The sequence below is a fragment of the Amblyomma mixtum genome, chromosome 10 (genome assembly GCF_055824585.1).
Source record: "Amblyomma mixtum isolate Tamu chromosome 10, ASM5582458v1, whole genome shotgun sequence".
Lineage (NCBI taxonomy): Eukaryota > Metazoa > Arthropoda > Arachnida > Ixodida > Ixodidae > Amblyomma > Amblyomma mixtum.
In genome coordinates, this window is record NC_143021.1 from 14,869,966 (window position 1) to 14,894,482 (window position 24,517).

The 24,517-nt window shown below is 48.0% G+C and overlaps 1 protein-coding gene across 2 annotated transcripts in view; it reads right to left on the reverse strand.

Moving 5' to 3' along the window:
- Positions 1-24,517, reverse strand: part of xmas (RRM_XMAS2 and SAC3_GANP domain-containing protein xmas) — a 90,551-nt gene that overhangs the window by 43,325 nt on the left and 22,709 nt on the right. For both annotated transcript variants that reach the window (XM_089563202.1, XM_089563201.1), the window contains exons 9-15: positions 20,051-20,319; positions 14,442-14,667; positions 12,963-13,163; positions 9,430-9,550; positions 6,068-6,240; positions 3,135-3,277; positions 1,838-1,999 (exon numbers count right to left, since the gene is read on the reverse strand). In XM_089563202.1, coding sequence (XP_089419328.1) covers positions 1,838-1,999; positions 3,135-3,277; positions 6,068-6,240; positions 9,430-9,550; positions 12,963-13,163; positions 14,442-14,667; positions 20,051-20,319 — 1,295 coding nt within the window. The remainder of the gene's footprint in view (positions 1-1,837; positions 2,000-3,134; positions 3,278-6,067; positions 6,241-9,429; positions 9,551-12,962; positions 13,164-14,441; positions 14,668-20,050; positions 20,320-24,517) is intronic.

Below are 24,517 nucleotides of genomic sequence, written 5' to 3' on the forward strand. Positions count from 1 at the left end.
TGCCTTCAAGTGCGCACATGTGGCCACAAACCCTATGCGTGGCCACAAAGATGGAACGCTGTTTGGAAGAACATGATGAAGAAGAGGACACAGTAGTAGACGAAGAAAAAAGAAGAACACAATGACCAGTACCCCCATGGTACTGGAAGAAGAAGAAGGAAGCCAAATATGACAGAATACTAGTACAGGACAACAACAACAACAACAACTGGCTACCAGTGGAAATGCATTTCAACAGCAGTTGCATCCTGTGCTCCACGAGTCCATCTGATATTATTCTGTCTTCACAGCCCAAAGACAGGCTAGTCAAGTAAGGCAAAAAAAGCCAGGGTCAAGAACAGTAAGAACAGCTAAGGATGACACCCTGCTCGCTCAACAATTTGCCACAAAGTGTGCTACAGGTATTTTGCTGCATTTTTTCTCCAGACATGCACGACAGAGGACCACAAAACGGCGTTCCAACAAAATTGGTGATGTGCCTAGCACAGACAGGTATGCATGTCATGGACATGTCAGAAGAGCCCTCTGAAAAGGTCAAAGTGGTAACTGATGATCGAAGCTCTCACAAAATGGTCAAAGAGCCACCATAAATCTTAGCTGAGAATAGACAGCGTCACTGATTTTTTCCTCCACCAGGGGAAAAAATAAACAATATATATATATATATAAAAAGCAGGGTGACAAAGTAGCGTGCACACTAACATGCGCAAATCAATTTCCATGCCGAAAGCATTTCGAATACTGCAGTCTGAGACCACAGAGCTCTGTGTACAACAATTTCGAGAGAGATGCCAACATCAATCAACACTACCGTCTGATCTAGAAGTGTAACCACAGCGTGAATGATGAGAGGCACACAGGCCACAACTCATTCATCTTCAACTACACCAGTAGGTTGATGCATCATAGTTGCATCACCAATACCCAACGACAGGTACTATGCCATTAAGTGACAGGAAGAGAGCACGGCGGGTGAGGGAACAAACGCCAGTTAACGACACCCTAGTCGAAATCAAGAGGAAGAAATCGGCTTGGGCAGGGCTGGAAAAGTGAAGGCAAAGTAGGTGATAGTAAGTGAGGTTAACCCTTTGAAGGTTTTTGCCGTATATGTACGGCGGCGGTTTTCTGTCCTGCAAGGTCTTTGCCGTACGGGTACGGTTTCGATCTTCCGTTTGAAATTTTGCGCCAAAAGAACAATGCGTGCTCACTGGGGGGTGCTGCCACCTGTTAGGACTTACAAGAAGTGTTTGAATTTTTTGCTGCCTTCTTACGGAGATAAGCAGAACTTATGTCTAGCTTTAGCGCGGCAGCACAGACTGCGGCAACACCCCTTTTGTAGTTTTGGTTTCGCCGCATGATCGCAACGGAGTCACGCGAAATTTTAGTTTTCTTTTTGTCAGCACTATCTTGCAGGGGCCGAAGTTGATTTCTATCTTTATTGGCGCTGCTCTTAGCTTGCTTATCACCGTTGCTATTCTATTCTATTGAACATTTTCCAGTTGTGAGTGATGCTGTCACCAAAGTACTGTTCCTAATTTTTTTCTACTATTCATTCTCGATTATATACATTTTGTAGATTCAAGATCCGCAATAAAGTAATTTGACCACCTGGGAAAGTTTTCTTCAAAACAATTCAACCCTCAAAGGGTAGCGGAGTGGATTCCAAGAGAAGGCAAGCATAGCAGGGGACGGATGAGTTTAGCAAGACTGCGGGGTTAGGGTGACCGCAACTGAGCCAAGACAGGGTTGATTTCATTTGGGGCATACAGGAGAGGTTGGTTGCTGCCCTGCAGTGGATGCAGGATACGGCTCTTAAACCCCAACTGGGCCTCCTCACCTGCAGAGCTCAGCGGCCTCCTCGTCGAGGCCCTCCTGGAGCACTTCCGCGGCCAGCAGTTCTTGCGCCTTGCGCTCATCCTCACGGGCCTGCCGCTTGGCCAGCAGCTTCTCCTGCAGACGCTGCTCCTCCGCGTGCAGGTACTCCTCCCGGCATGCCGCCCTGCGGGGATGGACGGAAATTGTCCGGATTACCTCTTTCGCGCCTCCCCATTTTCCCTAGTGCGGAAAAGCGTGGCACAGTCGCGTTTCCTACGAGGAGACACCAATGGAACAAAGACTTGGGGCCTCCTTAACCACATTTTTAATGAAGAAAAATGCAATAGCATTTAGAAGGTGGCCCACCCCCAAAAATTCCAAGGGACCCCCAAGTTGTCGAAATAGGCTTACCTGAGAAAATTAATTAAGGTGGATTAGCAGGCAGATTAAGGTAGATTAGTGGGTCAGGTTAGTATAATCCTACGTGATAATCCTGTAGCGCAGCAGCGCCACCTGTACTCTTGAAGAAGAAATAAAATGCACTAACAGCCTGCGATGAGGTCCGACAGGGGGAGCCACGATCACCAACAACCCAACCTTGAATTTAACGACTTCTTTCACTCCCGTGGTGCAATCTGGAGGGTATAAAAAAGGCAGTAGGGAGCGATGCGAGGCAGTGGACCCCGAGCTAGAAGGAAGCGTAGGCCCTCTTTCCCTAGTTCGCTGTGGGCCGTCGGAGTTAGCGTTGTGGCACTGGTACCCACCCTCACTGATCCAATGGTTCCCGGTCGAGACAGTGTAGACTCCACATGCTCGGACCCAAGGACTTAGCGTTGCGGCATTTGTTCATACCAGAGCCCTCGTTACTTCCACGGCCTCCGGTCAGTCCCCGCTAATCGACTGCAGCAGCGTCCCGCTGCATTGCCAGTTTCTGTCCCCTGTCGGACCCTCACGCAGTAGTTTGTCTTTCGAAGAGAAAACCCCCTGGTCTGTTCCCTGTTCTGTACAACCAACTTGTCGCACATCAAAGGTGCTCGACCTGCTCGCGACAATCCAGTGGAAGGCACTGGAACATTCTAGTCCTCAGATTATCAAACTTGGAGAAGCCGATGACGTCTCGACCCTCCCAACCAATCAGGGAATTTCTTTACGGCGAAACCTGGTGGTCTTTGCAAGATGAGAACCCAAATGCTGTCGCAGTAAAGGGCTGCATGCATGACCCATGGCTCAGGCACCCAGCCAAGCATTTCCTCCAAAGATCTCGAGAAATAGCCATAACTGGACGATGCTTGACTTCCCCCGGATGTTAGCGCACTCACTCGGAGAGGTGGTGCACTTCGTCTTCCACCAGGGCGTCGGCCGTGAATTCGGCCACCTGGGCCAGCACCACGGTGCGCCCCACGGCCCCCACGTGGACCTGGACCACCTCTTCCACCATGGCATCCACCACCTCCCGGATCGTCTGCAGGGAGAAAACATCCATCCTTCCATTCCACTCCTGCTGATGGCTAAGTTCTGGCCCTGGCCGAAGCCTCTGAAGCGCTCTACCACATGCTTGGAGTCGACAGAGTGCCACTGCTCTGGCTTAGTCTCCACAAGAGAGCTGACATAGCACTTCTCACAGTGACTGAAGGGAGAAAGCAAGAAAGAAAAGCCCCCCTGAGAATGCTTCAGCACGAACAAGCAGGTTGCAAGAGAACTCAAAGTGCGATAAACATGGTCCAACTACAGCTGGAAAGTGCGCAATACAAGTGCCCAGGCAACCCTACCTACTCGGGCAATGAACTCACTATCTTTCCATGAATTTGGAGGGACAGTTGGTTCAATATGCGGCGCAAAACAATTCTGACAGGTTTTTCTTTTGAGAGAGTCAGAATCCGTCCATCCGTCATCAACAAAAGCACACGGTCAATCTCGTTCGTAGCGCGGGTGTTCAGCATTGTTTGCTTCAAAAGATGTTTGCTATGCCGTGGTGCGCTACGATGATCTTGCGATAGCCGATGACGCCAGCCATGGCGAGATACAGTGAACATGCCAAAAATCGGCCCTAGAGATCAGGCGTGCCTTTTTTACACAATGTTAAAAAGCTCGTAGGATGGTTATGAGTGCGTAATGTGAATGTTTGTGGTGTGAGAAGGGTTAGGTGTTCTCACTCCCGAACTTGCTTGCCAAATCACTTGAGGGCCTGAAGGTTGTTCTTCCTCCATAGCATTTCAGTGTAGGGAATGTTTTATTGTGCACTGGTTTCAATTGCTACGCCGCTCTTCAAGTATCAAGCATATTAAAGGTGCACTGAAGAGGAATCTGAACTCGTATTTTTGCCACGGGAACCCAATCTGCACGTTCTGAGCATTCTTAGAAACGGTGACTTATTGCCCTGTGTGGCCGATTTCCCTAATTAAATCAAATTAACGTCCGGCTCCCGCCTTTATTTTTGGAGTTCTCACTCATACGGTGGGCGGAGTCAACCAACACATGGAGTGCCTTTCAGCCAGCTCCGTGGAGGCTTTGCTTTCGATTTTTGTTTTTTGTTTTTTAGGTTTCCATGAATAAATAGTTTCGTTTGAAGATAATATAGCCGCAAAATAAGCCTGCAGAAATAAAAATGCGCGCGGACTATTTGCTTCTACGGAATACTACGTATTACTCCACCAATGGCAGAGCAGCAAGCTGTCACGGGACTGGGTGAAAGGCACTCCACGCGTTGGCTGACTCTGCCCACTGTACGGGGGAGAATTAAAAAAAAAGGCGGGAGCCGGACGTTAATTCAATTTCATTAGGGAAATCGGCCACACAGGGCAATAATTCGAAGTTTCTAAGAATGCTTGGAACGTTGTGGGGACGCCTTCGTCCCCTGCGTTCACTTTCCCGCATTGCACCCCCTACTGTAGTTAGCTCCTCCTCAAAGCACTCCCTCTAGTTTGGTTACTCTAGCTAACAGGGGAGGGCGCTCGCGTCGCAGCGACAGCAGCGCCACGGATGGCGTGTTTTGCCGCTCGCGCGCGGGGGAAGGCTAGCTCTCTTCTCCCTGGGACAGGGAAGCGTGTTGGACGTTCACGCGCAAAGCTCCGCTCTGTGCCGCGGGCGTCCTCGTGTGGAAACTTGTTCCCCTCAGCTCGTCCCGTCTGGCCTCGGAGATATTCCCTCTGCCCTACCGTGGGCGAACATTCGCTCGTAGCCGTACTGGTGAGTCGGACATCCTAGATTCCTCAGTGTATTTTGTTGCTAGCTGGCGTTATTGTTGTTATAGCAATAAATGCCTTGTTTGTGTCAGCCAGTGTGTCGTTCCTTTGTTCCCGCAGAGCACGGCCCGCCGTGGTCGGCGTGCGCTCGGTAGCGTACGCGACCACGGGGTGGGGTCCGCGCGGCTTTGAACTGTGTGAGCCGTGCTTAAACGGGGCATACGTGTTTATCCCCCATTTTAAACCCCACAACGTGTAGATTGAGTTCCCGTGGCAAAAAGACGAGTTCAGATTCCTCTTCAGTGCACCTCTAAGAATCGGCGAGAGAGACAGCACTGAAACTGCAGGGAGATAACAGTCGATTGTGCACAGTACATAATTTCCCCTGGGAAGGATTCGAGTATGGTAGTGTGTGTGTTACTAAATTACTATAGTCCACCTGGTTTGATGCTGGTTGCACAGTATATCTGTTAGCCCATACGTCCAAAACCTGGCTCAGAAGCTACGAACACGCTGCAAGTAGCACTCGTGGCCAGCGGTTACAATCACGTGCTGTGGCAACCTTGCGTGGCTATGAGAGTCCACACGTGTGAGCCAACCGTGAAGGATCTCTGCAGCCTCTAAAATTAGTGACACACTTCAGTCATCTTAAACCAGTGGTTTTGAATGCACGATGTGCTCTGGCAGTGTGGCTACGTAAATCTGTGTCTGCAGCAGAGCCTCCAAGCTGCCGCTGGTGTTCCTAGGCAGGATATAGCGGATAAGTATGAATTTCTTTAACGTAATCTGGAAATTCCACTCACTATGAACTTTGGATTCTTGAAGGTATTGGTGAACACACAGGACGAAGCGCTTCATCCTGTATGTTTGTCCCTTTTCCGTATTTTGATGGCACTCACCAATACCTTCAAGAATGTACTTGCAACTAGCCCCAGCAGTAGCTCTTTAGAACTTCGGATTCGACGAATGAAACCTGCACAACCGTAACATTCACTACTTGTGGGCCCGACTGTATGACAGCATTATTGCAGCCTGCCCCAGTCACACACAGCGTGGGGATCCCTCCTCACCTCCTTGGGGTAGACCACAGTGGCAGGCACACAGGGCAGCGGAGTGGGCACTGCACATTCCTCCACCGGATGCTCCCACTGGGCCTGCCTGTCCTCATCCCCTGATGGCTGTGCCTCAGTGGTGGCCTCCGTGGTGGGAGTGGTCGCCACAGTGGGCTTGACGTCGGCCCAACCTGCTCAGATAGAAAGCACGCCGCCCCATGCTGGTCCCTTCAAGTGCAAGGCACTGTCTTGCGATTTATGCTACAGAATATGGAACATGTTATGGAACATGTCATAGAATAAGGAAGCTCGCCTTCCCCCCCAAAAAACTGCAAAGGACCCCCAGAATTCTGGAAGTACGCCCACCCCAGAAAATGAATTAAGGTGAATTAGTTGGGATTAGTGGGTGGATTATGGTGGATTAGTGGGTTTGGTTAGTATACTCCTTTAAGATAATCCTACACAGGCACTGGAACATTCTAATCCTCACACTTTCAAAGTTGGCGGTGCTGATGACATCACAACCCTCTCGACCAATCACGGAATTGCGCTACGGAGAGAAACGGCAGTTTCGGTTTGGTTTGGTTTATGGGGTTTGACGTCCCAAAGCGACTAAGGCTATGAGAGATGCCGCAGTGGAGGGCTCCGGAAATTTCGACCACCTGGGGTTCTTTAACGTGCATTGACATCGCACAGTACACGGGCCTCTGGAATTTCTCCTCCAAAGAAATTCCAGCCGCCGCGGCCGGGATCGAATCCGCGTCTTTCGGGTCAGCAGCTGAGCGCCGTAACCACTGAACCACCAAGGCGGCTTAAACGGCGGTTTCAGCTACACAACAAGCTAACTGCTACCGCATTCGCGTTTTAAATTAAAAATTATTCTTTAAGAAGTGCCACATACACTGTACAATGTAAGGCGTCAAACTGTAGCTTATTGGTTACACTTCAGAATGAAAAAAATGCCAGAGTTCTGTACGCAAAACTTTTCGAAACATTATTAGCTAGATGTGGTAGTAACACACAAAAAAACACAAGCAAAACAAAAATAAGCTGCTGCAATGGGCCAGAAGTTGATTACAAAAAAAACAAATTTTGCAAAAGGTTGCAATTGTTCTTAGCTGCAATTCTTGTCATTTTCAGCTGTACGCATAATACGCAACACTTTCCATGTCCTTTCAGGTTGGGGAATACGACTGCTTTGCTACTAGTGAAAGCAGTCATGTATGGACACGAAGTGGAGACACATAAAAAATGTGCTGCACGTTACACTCGTTCTGAGTTCTGCTGTTTCTTATAGCACAGCTTGCAGTTACTCTTTTTTCTCCATTTGTTTCTTTTTTCTTTAGTTGGAAGTGAACGGGCTCTATGGGTGGCGTGGCCTGCCTTGACACCATCATAGTGAAAATTTCTGCTGGCGCATTTGGTAAAATATTTTGGCAGTATGCAGCGAAGCCTCTGAAACCACTCTCATCATTTACAAATCAAGTGCGCTGCATGAAATATAAAGTGAACGGTAAAACGAAACATCTCCATGCATGGACTGCTGTCCTGGGCCTCTGAGGCAAAGTCTCGCTATTGGAACTGAAATCCAATCATTCCACATGACTGTGCCACTCACGCACCCCCAATTTAGTCATGAAATACGAATTGGAAAAACAGCGCAATCAAAGACGAGACACAAGAGAACGACAAAACACCAGAGCTGACTAACAACCAAATGGTTTATTGCTACAGGTGAGGCAGCATATAAAAGAAATGGCACGAGTAAAAACACAAAATAAGTATGAGAGAAAGATACCGCACAACCACACACTATCATTGCCACTATCGTCGCTCGTTATAAAGATGAGACCACAAGGCTAATTTCGGAGGCTTGCCATATCAAAAAGCTCGGTAACACCTGTATCAGCAGCCCATCGATAAATCTACTACCAAAGGAACTTGCCTATCTTAATCAGTGACGTGCCTTTTTTTAGTCAAGTTGTGTGGTTGTGCGGTATCTTTCTCTCATACTTATTTTGTGTTTTTACTCGTGCCATTTCTTTTATATGCTGCCTCACCTGTAGCAATCAACCATTTGGTTGTTAGTCAGCGCTGGTGTTTTGTCCTTCTCTTGTGTCTCGTCTTTCGTTGCGCTGTTTTATCCAATTCTTCAAACATGTACCAACCAGCCCGTATTTGCCCTCTTCTGTTAGTCACGAAAAATCATATTCTTTTATTCTTGTGCATAACAGGCGCACCCCTGAACTTGGCACTGTGATCAATACTGTATTTACATGACTGACGTCGATGATGTTGAATTTCTGGCCTGCCGCACACTTGTCATATTCGAGAGCAAACTTTCGGCCATGTGGATGGGCGATATATGCTACCGCCTTTGGCGGCCACTAAAAGCTGGAGGCGGTGATACTGATGCTGACATGGATAGCGGGAGCTCGCGGCGGAGCAAAAAGTTGTTGATGATGATGATGGCCCACAGCCTCTGGCTACATCTGTGAGCGGCACCTGGAAGCTCCTGTGCGTGGCCTCCGTGATCAAGTGCGCTGTCACTCGCAGCCGGAGCCAATCGTGGAGGGCATGGCGCATGCATTTTAAAGGCTATTCCCATATGGATCGTCAAAAGTTTGAGGTGCGGCCCCTACACGGAAGCAGTCCTTACACATGTGCATTTGTATGGTATGTTCAACTTTGTGAGTCCAAAAATTTTCGGAAATTTTACCCCGCATAATGGGCACACCCTGAACTTTTAGCCGGATTTTCTGAAAAATAGAAGTGCGCCTATTATGCGAATAAATACGGTTAAGCAAACAAGGGAAGGGGAATGAGGGGCTCGTTATAAATATGACAGAAGCCAACAGCCACAGAAACCAAGGAGCGCAGGGGATTTTTTAATTTTTTTTTGTGGTGTTGATCAAGTAAGAATATTACTGAATATGTTGTCGCTTAAAGCTAATTGATTAGAAAAGCAGAAGAAAAAACAACCACATGCCGCCGGTGGGATCCGAACCCACGACCTCCGAATTACGCGTCCGGTGCTCTACCTCTGAGCTATGGCGACGGCTGTCAATCCTTCTGCTTTCGGGGGTATTTATGTTTACAAATAACCTAACCTTGAGAGTGTTCATCAGCGCCACCCACGTTCGTAAGCGGCGGACGTGGAACGTCCTGAGTTACCGCTGGTGTGACGTAGAACGCCATCGAACGGCGAGGGTGGAAGCTGTGTGAGAACCCTCGGTAGTTAGGTATGGTAGTCCAACATAGCCAATGATTCGTAATATCTGTGTTTGTCACAGCAAGGTTTTGCTGTGTATGACTGACGGCTTATGGCGCAGTAGTGAAAGAGCTGAAGAGAGAAGCAGTTGAGACAGTGGCGCCCTCACATTTGGAGACCTGGTCGCTGGCATCGAAGGCGGCAGGGCGCAGCATGCCGTCCAGGGTGAAGCTGTCATGGGGCTGGTATGTCTCCTGGGGATCCTGGGGCAGGGGAGCACCATTCACCACCTGCAACAATGGCCAGGCAGCCCTCCGTTGGCATTAAAGGGGAGACAACGTCCACCGAGGCAAAGTTCTGGCTACAGCTGGGGTAGATGGGAGGGGTAGTAAGAGCATGTGCAGTAAAAACTTGTCAAATCAAACGCATACACCGTATAAGTGCGTGTAAGGGCCACACTTTTTTTTTCCAGATTCAAGGGCCAATTTTCGGGGTGCGACCCGTGCTCGGGCTCGGAAAAAATTTTCTTTAAACTAAAAACACACCAATCAGGAAATGAGCAGCATTTATTCCAAGTTCAGCCGTCACTCGCGGATTCTTCCGACTCTGCACTCTGGTGCTGTGCTCAGGTGCACGCTCATTCCACAAGGAGCTACGCAGCATGTCCGCTGTCAACGTGTAGTCATTGTGCTGCACTTCCATCACACAGCAGAGCAGCTCTTCTGTTTCACAAATTTGCACGGCCTGCCTTGGAAAGTGCACTTTTTGCAGCTTGTGTCCTCAATGCATTATTTTGGTTGCACCATCGTCAGACGCATTTCTCAGGCAAGTCGAATTTCCTGCGCGCCACACGCTTATCGTGTTCAAGAGCAAACTCCCAGCCATGTAGCTATTGAGATGATTAAGGTGTTTGCCCATCGTATTAAAAGTGCGGCGCTCGGCGGCAGCACACGAAAGCCACAACTATGGTGAACTGACATCATTAACACACTACTGATGCTACCACGACTCCCGTGCCTTTGACAGCCAAAATAAAGACAGAGCTGGACATGCTGATGCTGATATAGATAGCAGGAGCTCGCGGCGGAGGCAAAAGTTTACGATGATGATGATGACTTGCAGCCTCGAGCGTCATCTGTGGGCAGCACCTGGCATCTCCTGTGTGCATGCCTGGCCTCCACAATCAAACACACTGTTGTTCACACCCAGAGCCGATAGTACAGGCCACGGTGCGTACATTTCAAAGGCTTTTCCCGCGTGGGTTGTGGAAAGTTTGGGTGCGGTCCTTACTCGCATCTCTTTTTTAAAAATATTTCCTTCAGGTAAACATGGTGGAGACCGCACACGCGAGCGGCCCTTACACAAGTTTATATCGTGGTTACATCAATTACTATTCATGTCGCACAATAGACTCAACAGGTACTAATACGTTTGCCACTGCTCATCTCAAAAGGCTTCAGCGACAAAATTCGGATGTCTTGAAGTCTGATCCGTGATAACATGATATTCACGGATTGACACACACCCACATTCAAGGGATCACTTCACCCCTTGTGTGCGTGTATGCAGCCCAGGGAGCCAATCAATGCACGGCGCATATATGTTTACAAACTTGGACATCCACCCTGCACTCTTAACAAGACACTGAATAATCGGTACAAAGCAACAGTATGATACAATATCGTATTCACACATAATTATTGTGAACATGCAGCGCTGACAGACAAGGGACGAAGGAGAGACGAGACACACAGGGCGCTCGTCCCTCGTCAGCCAGCGCTGCATGTTCGGGATGTCAAACCAACTTGCCCAGCAACACACCCTGCTCCCATAATATATTGATTTACAACACAGATGATTTTCAATATTGCCACATTGGCTGAAAAATTCACCAATTCATTTCAATACATTCTGGCTGGCTTTTATGGCTTGCCAATTATTTTTCATGCGTTAACGTCTCACACTCGTCTCTCTGAAGAGCCGGAGGCTTCACGTCGCAGCCACGCAGAGACACACGCCGGCACTGTCGCCTAATGTCACGCATACTGCTCCCACTAAAAAATGGCTTGCAATTTGTGTTGCCAGCATGTGAGGCTGTGCCCCATGCCGTGATGAATGCTGTGAACTATTGAGCAAGTGTGTACTAGCCTGCCACAATGCATACCTGTCCCCGCTGCTCTGCAGTGCTCTGCACCTCACGCGAGTAGTCTGGGGCTGTTAGCTAACTCATGTAACTTGTGCTAGTAATTTTTAAAATATTAATTTGAAAACATTATATGTCCCATTAGCACAAATGCTGCCGTCTGTCGCCACTCATGGCACGAAATTCCTCAGTGACATCATCATGCCTTCACATGACATCAGCAGTAGACCGTAACATAGTGACGTCCACAGCAAAGAAGAAAAAAATTTAAACTGCTTCCGAAGGTGTGGGGAATTTCAACTAAGCACCCTTGACCGCAAGGCGAGCACGCAACCCACAGGCCACAAAAATGTGTTACTTCTTGGTGAACACAGGTGAACACGGGGTCTCTCCGATTGGGCTGCACTTTCTGCACTAGTTCACAAAAGTGCCGAGCCAGTGCAGCACCAGTTCTTGCGGTGCGAGTGTAGCCTGACACTAGTGCTTTCGGTGTAGCGGCCAAATCGAGTGCAAATGTGCAGAAACGTTCACCTGCTGCGGCCATGTGTTTGCGTTTGTCTCGTGGTTTGACATGTGCGCGGGATTGTGCAGCTCTTATGGAAAACGCTCGATCGTGCCGTGTGCAATAATAATATTTGCTCGCAAAAGAGAAATGGTGTAAAGCAACGTGCAAGGCTGGACAGAAAGACGAGAACCCATACGCAGTGCGCGATATGCTCGCCAGTTGCTTACGCACGTACACAGACACGGAGACACATGAACGCATACACACACACGTACGTCCACTGCCATTTCAGCTGTTTGGTGAGGGCATGGCATAGATGCCGAGTCTAGCACGGGTATGCAACCGTCTCAACCATGGTCTCAACGCCGCTCACTAAAACAAGCATGGCCGCGGAGCCGTCTGCTATGGAGTGCACCAAGCACCTTGCACTACTTGCACAAGCAGAGAACTCGCTGGGAGGTTACTGCAAAGGTGCAGGAGAACTCGTGCAGCACAAAGTCAAACTGAGTGCCCAAGCGGAGATTGCGCTAGCTGCACTGTCAAATTGAGTGTGAGAGTGCTGCTCCTCCTGAACTGCTGCAAAATGTGCAGCCAAATCGAGGAGGCCTCTAGTGTATGCGTTTCCTGATGACTGTATGCTAATGAGTAGGTGTGTCATTAGAAAGAGAGGAGTGGTTAATGAACCCTGCCACAGTGCTCACCACGAGACAATGCTTTCACATTCCAAGCACGTAAACAATGTTAAGTGCCCTCCGTATTTTTTTTTTTTTGATCCGCGTGGCTTTGGATCATACGTTTTTCTAGACACTTTCTTTACCGCATTAAAAAAAAACTGTGTACACGGGGTGGTCCGCTTTAAACAAAAAATGACGCATTGTTCAAATTATTGCGAGTGTTCCGAGAGTGCACACTTTCTTGCCCGCACTTCTTCATCAAGGTGCTTCAACCTGTGGCAGCCTACGGCCACGTTCAAACTGGCACTGGAAGCGCTGGACCCATCCACGGCGATCCCTGACAGAGGGAAAAAAGTGAGCGAACAGCGACCCCCACCCACCTGGCCAATGGGGGTGGTGCGCTTGGCGTCGACGAGTGACCGGGAGCGCCCGATGGGCAGGGTGCCGGTCTCCTGGACCTGGGAGGAGCGGTCCAGCAGCAGGGCATGGTCGCTGGTGCGCAGGCCCAGGGCGTTGGCAAACAGCCGCACCTCGGACACCGAGTCAAAGCCCAGGTGCCGGCCCAGGACCTCCAGTGAAAACTGAGACAACAACACACAGAGTCACCTAACCGCCACCACTCAGGGGGGTAGCACACCACTGGCAGTGGCCAGCCCAGGGAGTGTCCTCTCCGTGGGACGGAAGTGTGGACAGATGGAAAGGAAGGAATTCTGCATGTTACAAATGGGTCGGCGGCGCAGCCCACTAGAACGAAACGAGACGGGTGGCTGGAGCAAAAGGAACGAGGTTTATTTCGTGGCTTCGGTTTTTATAGCCAGTCAAAGAAAACGAGAAGGAAAGGAAAGGAGAGCTGTGCTTGGCTATGACGCTGTGTGATAAGATGAGCAGGGCAGAAGAGGGCACACATGGCGCTGACGAAGCAGTTAGTTGTTCGCAGCACTGCACATAACAGGACTGTCACTGTGGCATGCCAGCAGAAAGCAAATGCCCCAGGGGTAGAATAAGATAAATGAATAGCGTGCATCATTTCAGTGACCTCAGGGTCAGTTACAAAGGGCAATGTCTCTGTTTACAGAAGTATGACTATGTTTTCCTTTCTAATACGCACCAAAAGAGAGCCCCGTGAATGAAACTAAGCAAATTAATAATAATAGTGATCTGGAGCTCCACGCATTTGGCCAGGAATGCACACTGGCACCTTGTGCTGGTGCCTGTTTCCACTACTTTAGGCCCGTACCTTAGGCCCCGGAAATAGGTTGGCTCCACATATAGGCTGATGTCCACCATTCCAGATCAGATCAGATCAAATCAAATCAAATCAAATCAAATTTACTTCAACATCACAATGTACATTGCAATGCTGCAGGTGCAGGCAAAAAGCCCTCAGGAGGCTTGACGAGACCTACACCCTACTAACAAACACTTGGCAGGAACAGCTGTGACGATGACTATGTTAGGAATGAGCACAAAACAATAGGAAAAAATTCGGAAGAACACAGAAGAAACAAAAAGAAAAAAACGAATGACATGCAATCTTCTTTCACAATGAGGAGATATTCCAAGTTAAGAGTAGTTGGCAAACAGTATTTTAACATTTCACGCCCGTAATTTGTTCGGGTGCGAGGAACTGCCCAGCGCTCAGCGCTACGTGTGTTGTACACACTGGCTTGCAATGTTAATGAAGCAAGATCTTTGAGGTATGCGTCATTTTTGGATATGCAGTCATTTTGCAGATATGCAGTCATTTTTGGATATGCAGTGGATATGGTAGTTAAAAAAAAATAAACTGCCTAGACCTAAATGCGGCAATATACGGGGGCTTGTACTTGAATCGGATCATGCTTCTGTCCTGCCCTCACCTCCTCCCGCTGGTGTGACTGGCAGAAGGCCTTGAGGAAGGTCTGCAGGGCCCGCACCCGCACCTGGCCGAAGTAGCGGTGCAGGAGGCAGGCCGCCAGGTAGGGGGCCCCCCCGGCCAGCCGGAAGAAGCGCACGTAGTTGTTGCTGTTGAAGGCCCCGAAGGCCGCCACCGCCCGCTTGACGGGGGACGACCAGCGCACCCACTCGGGCAGCTTCTGCACCTGCCTGTCACATGGGGGATTGGGTACGTCCAGCCGGGTAAGCCAGCCAGGGTACAAGCCTTGTTCAACAAATGCAACTCAGGAGCTAAAGTTTGGTGTCAGATGGGGGTAAAATTATTCAAATATGGCCAGGCCACGATTCCATGGGGACAGCGCGATATTTGACAGCAATAAGCCTGTATTTCGGTGCACACATCTGAAAGCATATGAGCTCAGAAAGAGTCAGGCAGTGCCTTTGTGTGGTCCCCCTCTGTTTGGTAATATACAAGCGCATGCCTGCCATTTCTAGCTGGGACAGGAGAAGACGGTGAAGTGGGCCGAAGTTTCCACACAGGCAATGATGGCAGCCGATTCTTGGAACTGTGCCTAGTGCAAGCAATTGTGCCCTGCTGCCATGAAAGGCCGAGCTAACAAGCCCAAACTTTCCCAAAAATTCAGCATTGATGTCAGCACAGCCTGCCTGCTTCACAAGTCTGCTAGAAAAAAAAAAAACCATCTGGTGACGATGGTAGCCTATGTCATGGCTCTTGGGACGAGTACTTCCCTGCTCCTGCCCTCATTCCCACTTCAGCATCGTGACGAGCACGCCGACCACTGCCATGATGGTAGAAGGACATTCAGCTGACCTCTTTCAGTCCTATATATAATGCCACGTGCATAGACAGGCTTCTGGGGGGGGGGATTGGAATTTACCCAGCAGCCTTCCACCAGAAAGTGTAACAAAGACTTGCCACAGCCACACTGGAACGGCAGAGACGACTTCACTCTCACAAGATGGCTGACTCGCCCGTAGGCACACACTTTGTCCTCGTTGTCTGATCTCCCATGAGCACGTGGCATTACTCTAGTTTTATGGCCGGTCTGTACCAGGATGCAAAGTTGGCGAGTTGGATATAGCATTCATCTTTCAAGTAGTAGCACGAAAAACGACTACTCCACAGGAAAGTGTTACAGTACTAAGCGTAAACAATGACACTAGTAGCCTAGCTGCATCATGCCCCTCCTTGGGTAGTCATTTTCCCCACTTGCTCAAAAATGAATTCTCACTCTGCAATGTCCGTGCATTGTTGCCCCATGGTTGCCTGAAGCACAGTATAAGGTTGGAAGCTTGATGAAGTGAGGGCACACACAGTAAAACTTTGACACATTTGTAGAAAAAATGTGGAAAAAACTTATCATCCAGGACAACGTATCATCCAAACAGCTCAATTTTGAAGAATGCAACTATTGAATGAAGTAAAAAGACATTTATTGACAACTTCACTTCAAAAAAATGCCGACTCGCATTCCTTGGCACAAGGTCTTAAGCACACGGAAGGAACTTGGCAAAGCACCTTGTCCATCGACAGCAACGGCGAAATCCGCCATCTCCTCGTCATTTTCAGATGCTGCGCCCCCTTGCACCTATGCATTGCGGGAAAGTCGCCGTGACAGCTGCCTGTTGCAGTTTTTTGATTTTTATGTCGTGTTCCTCAGAACCAGCCTGCTTGAACGTAAGTGCATTGGTGTATAGTTAGTCCCCCTTGCATTCAGACAGCATACACAGAGCCGGAGGCTTCGTAGACGCAATTCAAGAAACACTAAAGGACATCACCATTCTGGAGCTGCCACAGAGGGAGCTTGCAGACTTTTGCGAAGTGAAGAAGGAACAATAAAAACTGGCAAAGAAAGTGCCTGGAGTTCAGACGCTCCACCTGTGGAAGTACGCTCAGTCAACTGAAGGCAGTGGATCCTACGTGGCCTCCACCGCTGCTTCTGAACGGAAGAGACTGTGATCTGGTTAGTGCTTTGTGCTGGACAATATACTGTGCGCAAAACCGAAATCAACTGCCGCCGTTTATTTCTTGTTACGATTTTCTGAATTGCAATGTGCACATGAAGCGGCATACCAATTTTAAATTGCCTCCCGATTAAAACTCCCCATGATTAAAAACCTTGCAGATAAATCGTTCCCCTCAGGAGACGACGTTTTGTCTCCTGACAGTGCCTTGTAGGACCATTTAACACAGAGGTAAATAGACGCAGGTTCGAAAACGCCGACTTCAGAAACGCATTAATATTAACTTTTATATACAAAAATTTTTCTAAGAACCGAGAAATGATCTAATATCTTTAATGAATCGATTATATATACCAATAGACCGTACGACGAATAAATTAGAGACTACAAACAACGTTTGACCGCCACCAGCCAATTCTTATGACATCAGGGAAAATAGCGAATTTATTCCCATTTTGACGCATTAAGAGCGCCGCTAACAAGCGAATAGAAGCTCTATAAGCATTGAGAATGGTTCGGATATTGGGGTAAATAAAATGTAACCACGTTCAATGAGTGCTAAATCAAATTTCTAACAGCTACTATTTCTAAGAGGCAGTAATAAGCAATTCTATATAACAAGAACATGAACTCAGTTTTGTGTTTATTTTTGTATTTTAAAACAATATAATGCAACACTTTTCTAGTGCCTTAAAATTATCATGTATTAAGGATTATTCAGGCAAATTTTAACAAAATTCGATGATGATGTTTATTTTTAAACCACAGTCAAAGTTGTCACTTTTCTGGCATTTTTGAACCTCGGCCAATTTTGAGACCGCACTGAAGACTATCTGTCAAGTCTAGAGCAACAGAACTTGCCTGAGGTGAGTAAAAACAGCTGAAAAATACTGAGAAAAATATTCAGTGGGAAGATTTTTAGGCATCTTGCCTAATACCCCTGTCACACTAGCAATTGTAATGTCATTCGAACCTAATGGCATTCGATGCATCGACTGTCATTCAGTCTCTTTCGGTGCTACACCGAAAAAAAATAATGTCATTCGAAAATGATGGCATCGACGATCAGTGAAAAAAAAATAGTCCAACTGAATGACATCAGCGAGCAGAAAATATGTTTGAAATTGCTGTGCAGGATTTCAATAGTGGGTGAGAACATTTGTGTGCCATATTATAAGCTTAAAATATTATTTGCGGCCATTCTGCACCACTTTAGCCATCAAAAGCCAAACCAAGTTCAAAGTCAACCACAAATCCGATAAACGTAAACAAACAAAATGGCTGACATGGCGGCGCGCGGAGCTTGGAAATGACTTCCAAAAGGTGAACTGCTCAGTTACGTCTTTAAGTTCTTTCGAGCTTAACGAACATGGCACGCCAACAAACAAGAATCACGCATACCAAAATGACCGACGGTCACGGGAAAGACGCTGCTTCACGCTCGGCCGCTGCGGTACGCTTCTGAGACCGAGAGTAACAGCTATCCACGAAGCCTCTAGTGTGAGCAGATTCACACAAACATCAACTTTTTTTTAGCAGAACTAAATAAATGCACTTTCTAAGTTTGGCAGTGTGCACATTATTTTTTTCGCATCGCTTGTTCTTCCTGCGTATCTGGTGTCCAGAGTACGCATTCGGTTAGAGATCGAATGCGAATGAGTTCCCCTAACTCATTCGATGGCGAATGTCATTCGAACCTAATGACATTACATGTTCCCGTGTAGCAGTCGATTAATGACATTAGGTGCTAATGTCATTCGATTCGAATGACATTAAATTTGCTAGTGTGACAGGGGTATAAGGCTGCCCTGAAAAGTGCCTTTTTTGCACCGCATAGCTCCTGAAGCGAAGTTTGCTATTTTTTTACTCGGAAGGTTGAAAGAGCAGAAAACAATTTTTAATTTTTCGGATTGTACAAGTTGTAAAGAGGTTCTGAAAAAATGCTGATGCGCGGGAAAAATTTTTTTGTGCATGGAATGAGGCTTCAAACTTGCAACTTTGCGAAGTGCCGAAAACAACATTCTCCACCTCTTGTGACATGCGATTTTTTTCTGAGAAAACTACGAAGCTTCTTGCAAAACTAAGGTTCATTCCTTTGTGTGGACACATTTTCCCATCATATATAAAAATTTAATTGAAAACAAAAAATGGTCATGGGACCTTGATTACCGTTCTTATCTGAACACGCCCATATATGTTAGGAGAAGGTAAGTGACGCCAACCAAGTAAAATACAGAAAAAACACGACGTTTCGGGACTCGCTCGGCCCCTTCTTAACGGTGTGACTACGGGCGAGCGCAGCTTGGCTTTTTAAGCCCCTGCGTGGAGGACCTCCGGGTCAATGGCCGCAGCCCATGGACGTAGGATGAGGGGAGTGTGCCCAGGGAACGATTAACATTCCCTCGTGTTTGCTGAATGTGCCACGACTCGAGTAGAAGCTTCCGTTTTCAATTGTATTGGAAACGGAAGCTTCTACTCAAGTCGTGGCACATTCAGCAAACACGAGAGAATGTTAATCGTTCCCTGGGCACACTCCCCTCATCCTACGTCCATGGGCTGCGGCCATTGACCCGGAGGTCCTCCACGCAGGGGCTTAAAAAGCCAAGCTGCGCTCGCCCGTAGCCACACCGTGAAGAAGGGGCCGAGCCGGTCCCGAAATGTCATGTTTTTCCTGTATTTTACTTGGTTGGCGTCACTTACCTTCTCCTAACATTAAATTTCCCTACCAGACAGACTTCTGTCGAATGTTTTCTTTTGAGTCTATACGCCCATATATAGTATATAGTGGAAGTGGGAGAAAAACAGTGCCGCTCTGTGGGACATTTTTAATGCAAGTGATTTTGAGTGCGTGAACCAGGAATGCATCAAGGAGGTTTTACTGCGTTTACATTATCGACAAAAACGAATCCGGAGGGGTCACTTAAGCTGTGCCTTGAGGGTACGACGTGATGACGTTAATGGGATAATACCCGCACATGCGAAACTGGTCATTCCCTACTTTACATTCATAGACCACTGTGAACAGGACCCATAAAGCTATTGTGCTGAAACTGCTATTCCGCGTCAAGCAGACAAGGGAAGGGAAAAGAGGGACTCATTATGACCAAGGAGCACAGGAGCTTTTTTTTAATTTGTGGTGTTTATCAATTTGAGATTCACAGTGTAATTATATACCGCTTAAAGGTAATTAATTGGAAAGTCGAAGAAAAAACAACCACGAGCCGGGAGTGGGATCCGAACCCACAACCTCTGAACTTCGCATCCGGCGCTCTACCAACTGCGCTACAGCGACAACTGTCTAATCTTCTGCTTTCGGAGGTACTTATGCGCAGTGTAACTGAACCACGGGAGTGTTCACCAGCTCCGGACTCCTGCATAGCGGCGGACGTAGTACGTCCTGTATTACCGAGAGTGCCACATGAATCGCGATCGAATGGTGAGGGCAGAAGCTACGTGAGAACCGTCTCGCCGAGTCGCACACATCCCACAGTGCGAAAGTATTTTAAAACACATGGTTAGCTAACTACTGTCAGAAACACGAGGAAGCCACAAGCGCAGACAGTGAAACAGGGCAGAGTTTTCAAGAGGTGAAACGGTCATTACTCACCTGATGGTGTCGCCCTGGTTCAGGTGCAGCAGCACATCGTAGGCCCGGAACTCGGGCTCGTTGGGGCAGTGCAGCCCCTTGAGGGAGAGGTCGTAGTAGAAGTGCTTCAGAGTCTGCAGGCACTTGACCAGGTTCTCGTCGTTGATCTTGGGGTCAAAGGCCGACATGTCCTCCTCGCACAGGGCGGCCGCACAGTGGATGTGGAAGCGGGCACACTGCTCCACCAGCGCCACACACGCCTCGTCACACAGGTGCTGCTGCGTGATGTCCTGCACAGGTCGCAAGGCGTGGGCGCAAAGCTGCTGGTGCACCCCGTGAGGCAAACATGAAGGGACACACCACATTCCGTTTCATCGTGATTAAACTTAAACATGATGCCATGCCATTCGGGGACTCATCTGACGTGAATCTAAATGAGTACAGTTAAGGGGGGAAGAGAGTCTTAGAAATAAATTTTTATTAATGAAGTCACAACTATGAAATCTTCGGGGAACATGCATTTGTGCGTGACGATTCCAAATACTATGTGCAATTTAATTTTATGTATAACAAGTGGTGCATTTATGCAATATGTTAGGCAACTTTTTCCAAGAGTCTGAAAGAAATTCTACTGCACGAAACTTGTTAGATTGCATGCCATCGGTTTCTCTTGACAGCAAGCTATGCAATAAGGGCAAAATTGTCATCGTGCCTCTTATAGAAGGCGAATAAGAGAATTTTGAAACCATCAGTTTCTTTCCATTTGTGAAGTCGCAAATTCAAAACCCTCCAACTCAACTTCTATGATAGGCAGGATAATAATTTTGCCTTTATTGCATAGTTTGATGTCAAGACAACCCAATGGCATGCGTCCTAGCGAGTTTCCTGCAGCAAAATTTATTGAAGGCACTTGGCAAAAAGTTACATAACATACTACACAAGTGCACAAGGATTTGTTTCACATAAAATTAAATTACATATTTGGAATCAGCATGCAAAAATACATGTTTCTTGAAGATTCCATTATTGTGACTTCATTAACAAAAAATTTTCTTTCTAAGACCAGCTTCCCCATTAAGCCGGGATGTAATGAAGGTGAAAAATGTCTGGGATTTTTCGTTACATCCAGGTTTTCATTATGTGCAGTTTTTGCAAGAAGACCCGAAGGGCAATGCAGAACGGAAACCGAAATAAGAAATAAATGTAAGTGAAGTCATACTGAAAGTGCTTGCAGAAAACCCCATTACTCGAAGCCCCATTACATAGAAAAATGCTCCATGATAGTGTTGATAGTGTGACTGCCGCGCCTCCGCCGTGGCTCGCGCAATGTCGCTATGAGTAGAAAGGGGATAGAGGGAGAGGCAGGGGCACCGCGGCCGAGCTAGAGGAGAGCGCACATGTTTGCGCCACCACCGTAGACTAGCACATGCTTCTTCCCGCACGTTCCCTCTCTCGGTCTGCCCGCCACTGTTGCCCCAGGAAACGGACTCCTCACCTTGCATTGGCGGCACTCTCTGCTGTCCCCACACCAGAGTCCCGACGCGCGAGAGCTATCGGTGCCGGAATAAAGCGAGCAACCGCACTGCGGCGATGGGCGCGCACTGCTCGTGCTGTTTCGTTTTTGCTCTGCCCTATCATTTTATGCTGCATTTGAGCATGAACTGCATGAACTCTTGTATAGCGCCACGTGGCATGACGTTCCAAAAGCAAAAGCAGCGGAGATGCGTCGACAGCTCTGGAGCATGATGCGTGGTGTCAGCTGTGGTCACTCGTGATCGTTGATGTTCCTCTTGTGTCACTTCGTGCTTTATCATTGTGAGGCTTTTCAGCCAAATTTTGTAACTCAGCACAACTAACAGATAGTTGGCTTAGCTCGTTCGCTATATCAAGGTCAACCGCCACAACATGTTCGTTACATTGAGGTCTCAAATACACGTGCTTCAGTAGGGCTTGCGTTGAGGAATTAAACAACTTCATTATTATCGAGGAATTCGCTATAAGGAGGTTCGTTACATCCAGCTTTAACTGTAAGTGGAAATGGCACCAATCAACTCCCTTCACTCCATGGCCTCCAACTACAGCTGTGCCTTGTACAGTTGTTAAAAGCAAGTGTCAACTTACCACAAACTTTGCCACATTACTGCAACCCCCCCCCCCCCCCCCCCCACACCAGAAGACAAAAAAGTACTCTCCGCCCCATTCCATTTCTCAAAAATGTTACAGAATGGATCTGGTTTCAATGAATGTTCAGATTTCCATCACTATTTCCATCACTAACTTTGCATACGGCAGATTCTGTTATAACATACTTTTCTTTTTACCGTGGGACAATGACACTGCAGCATGCATGCATGCTAGATCTGAAAGCAATGGCCACGAAAGAAACAATGCAATCATAAGGACCTATTCCTGAGGTGGAAACAATACGGATTTTGGGGCTGCTCATTAACAACAAGGGTGTGAACGCAGCAGCTATCACCAATCCGAACGGTGTGCGAACAAGTCATCCGTATGATATCTCGGATCACAAGAGAGAAAAGCGGCATGCAAGAACAGGATACCCTTAGACTAATACAGGCCTTCGTCATCTGCAGGATAGTGTACGTGGCCCCGTACCTTCATTTGAGGAAGACCGATATAAACCACCTGGACGTTACCATTCGAACGGCTTATAAGAAGGCACTCGGCCTACCCATGAAAGCATCTACGGAGCGTCTGCTAAAACTAGGGGTACACAACACGGCTGATGAATTGATTAGCGCCCATCTTACAAGCCAGGTAGTGCGACTGGCCACAACTACGACCGGCCGCAGGGTCCTAGAAGATTTAAACATTAGCTTTCCGCAGCAAGTGGCTGGGAGACAAGATATACAGTGGAACCTCGATTATACGACGTTCAGGGGACCGCGCGAAACCGTCGTATAATCCGGGTGTCGTATAATCGAAAATCAAAGAATGCTGCCAGTGGCGCTCGGCCTTGCGCCGAAAACTGTTGACCGGCTTCAAGCCCGCGGAAAGTATGCCAATGAGATTAAAAAAGACAAAACCCAGCATTTGTTTGAAACAGATTCACAAAAAAAATCTTTATTACCGTTTAAAACAAATCGGTAATTTTTTTTTTTTTTTGCACCTTTGCCCAACCTCGGCGCATCAACTTTCTTTCAAGGGCTGCCACGTCCCGCAGTAGGTCGCCAACATCGTCGCGCGCGCAAGCAAAGCGCCGGATGTTCTCGACGCTCTGCAACACGTCCCGTAACTAGGAATGGGAGCGCAAATTTCTGCATCGTTGTCCACTTCCTCTTCGTCGGAAGTTTTATCGTCGGGGCACATGGCATCCATTACTTCCATTACAAAAAGCGCCGTGGACGCCGCTGTCCTCGCTTGGGCGAGCGCCGCGGCCTCCCCGCTTATCTGTTTTTTCATCAGCGCCCGCTCCTGCGGACGCATCTGTTGCTGCCACGCGAGTCTTATCTCTTCTCTTTATCTTTCCTCTGATCTTTTAACTCTCCTCTATCTGCACTTGGCAGCGGTGGTGGCTTGGCTCGAGCCGGTAGGCGGGCCCGCGCACTTTCCTTTTCATCCTTCTCTCAGTCGCAACAACAACGCGCAGGCCGCGCCTCTTCGGGACTCCGACTGCACAGGCTCGACGAAAAAGAGAGCAAGTGCACTTGGCGGCCTCGGCAACGCTCTCTTCCGCGCAAAAACGGGGGTGCTTAGATTCGCATGCAAAGTTTTTTTTTTTTTTTTTTTCAGAAATTTTTTTCCGAAAATAGGGGGGGTGCTTAGAATCGCGAAAATACGGTACATCCCGGCCTGCGTTTGCTGACGACCTTTTTTGACGGACGGTACGAGCCAGCCGTCGTATGAAGCGGGGTCCTTCTAAAATTTGCGTCGTATAACCGAGGTTTTTAATGCATTGTCTCTATGGGGGTTTTGCCGGGACCGCACAAATTCGTCGTAAAATGCGGGTCGTCGCATGACCGGGGGACGTATAATCGAGGTTCCACTGTACCTAAAGAGTGGAAGAGCAAATTCCTTACGCTTCCGCTTCCCAAAAACATGCACCCGGAGCATCATCATGCTAGACGAGTGGCGAGGAGCAAGAAGATGAACGAGTGCTATTCAACAAAAGAAGGAGCCTTCTTCGTGGACGCTGCGGGTCCTGTACAAGGAATATCAACAATCTCAGTGGTGCACCAAATGCAAGTCGTGGACGGGCTTTCAGTTCGTAACGGGGATACACAGGCTATGGAGGAAGTAGCGATAGCCCTAGCCGCAACGCACTCCGAATCTAAATACATAGTTACAGATTCCCAGGCGGCTTATAGAAACTATATGCGTGGCAGAATCACGCCGCTAGCCTGCAAAATTCTTAGTCAATGTAGGACTTCATCTGAACGGAAGGAATTAATATGGGTACCAGGTCACCAGGGAGTTGAAGGAAACGAGCGCGCACACGCTTCGGCCCGAGCTTTTCTTCCCCGGCAT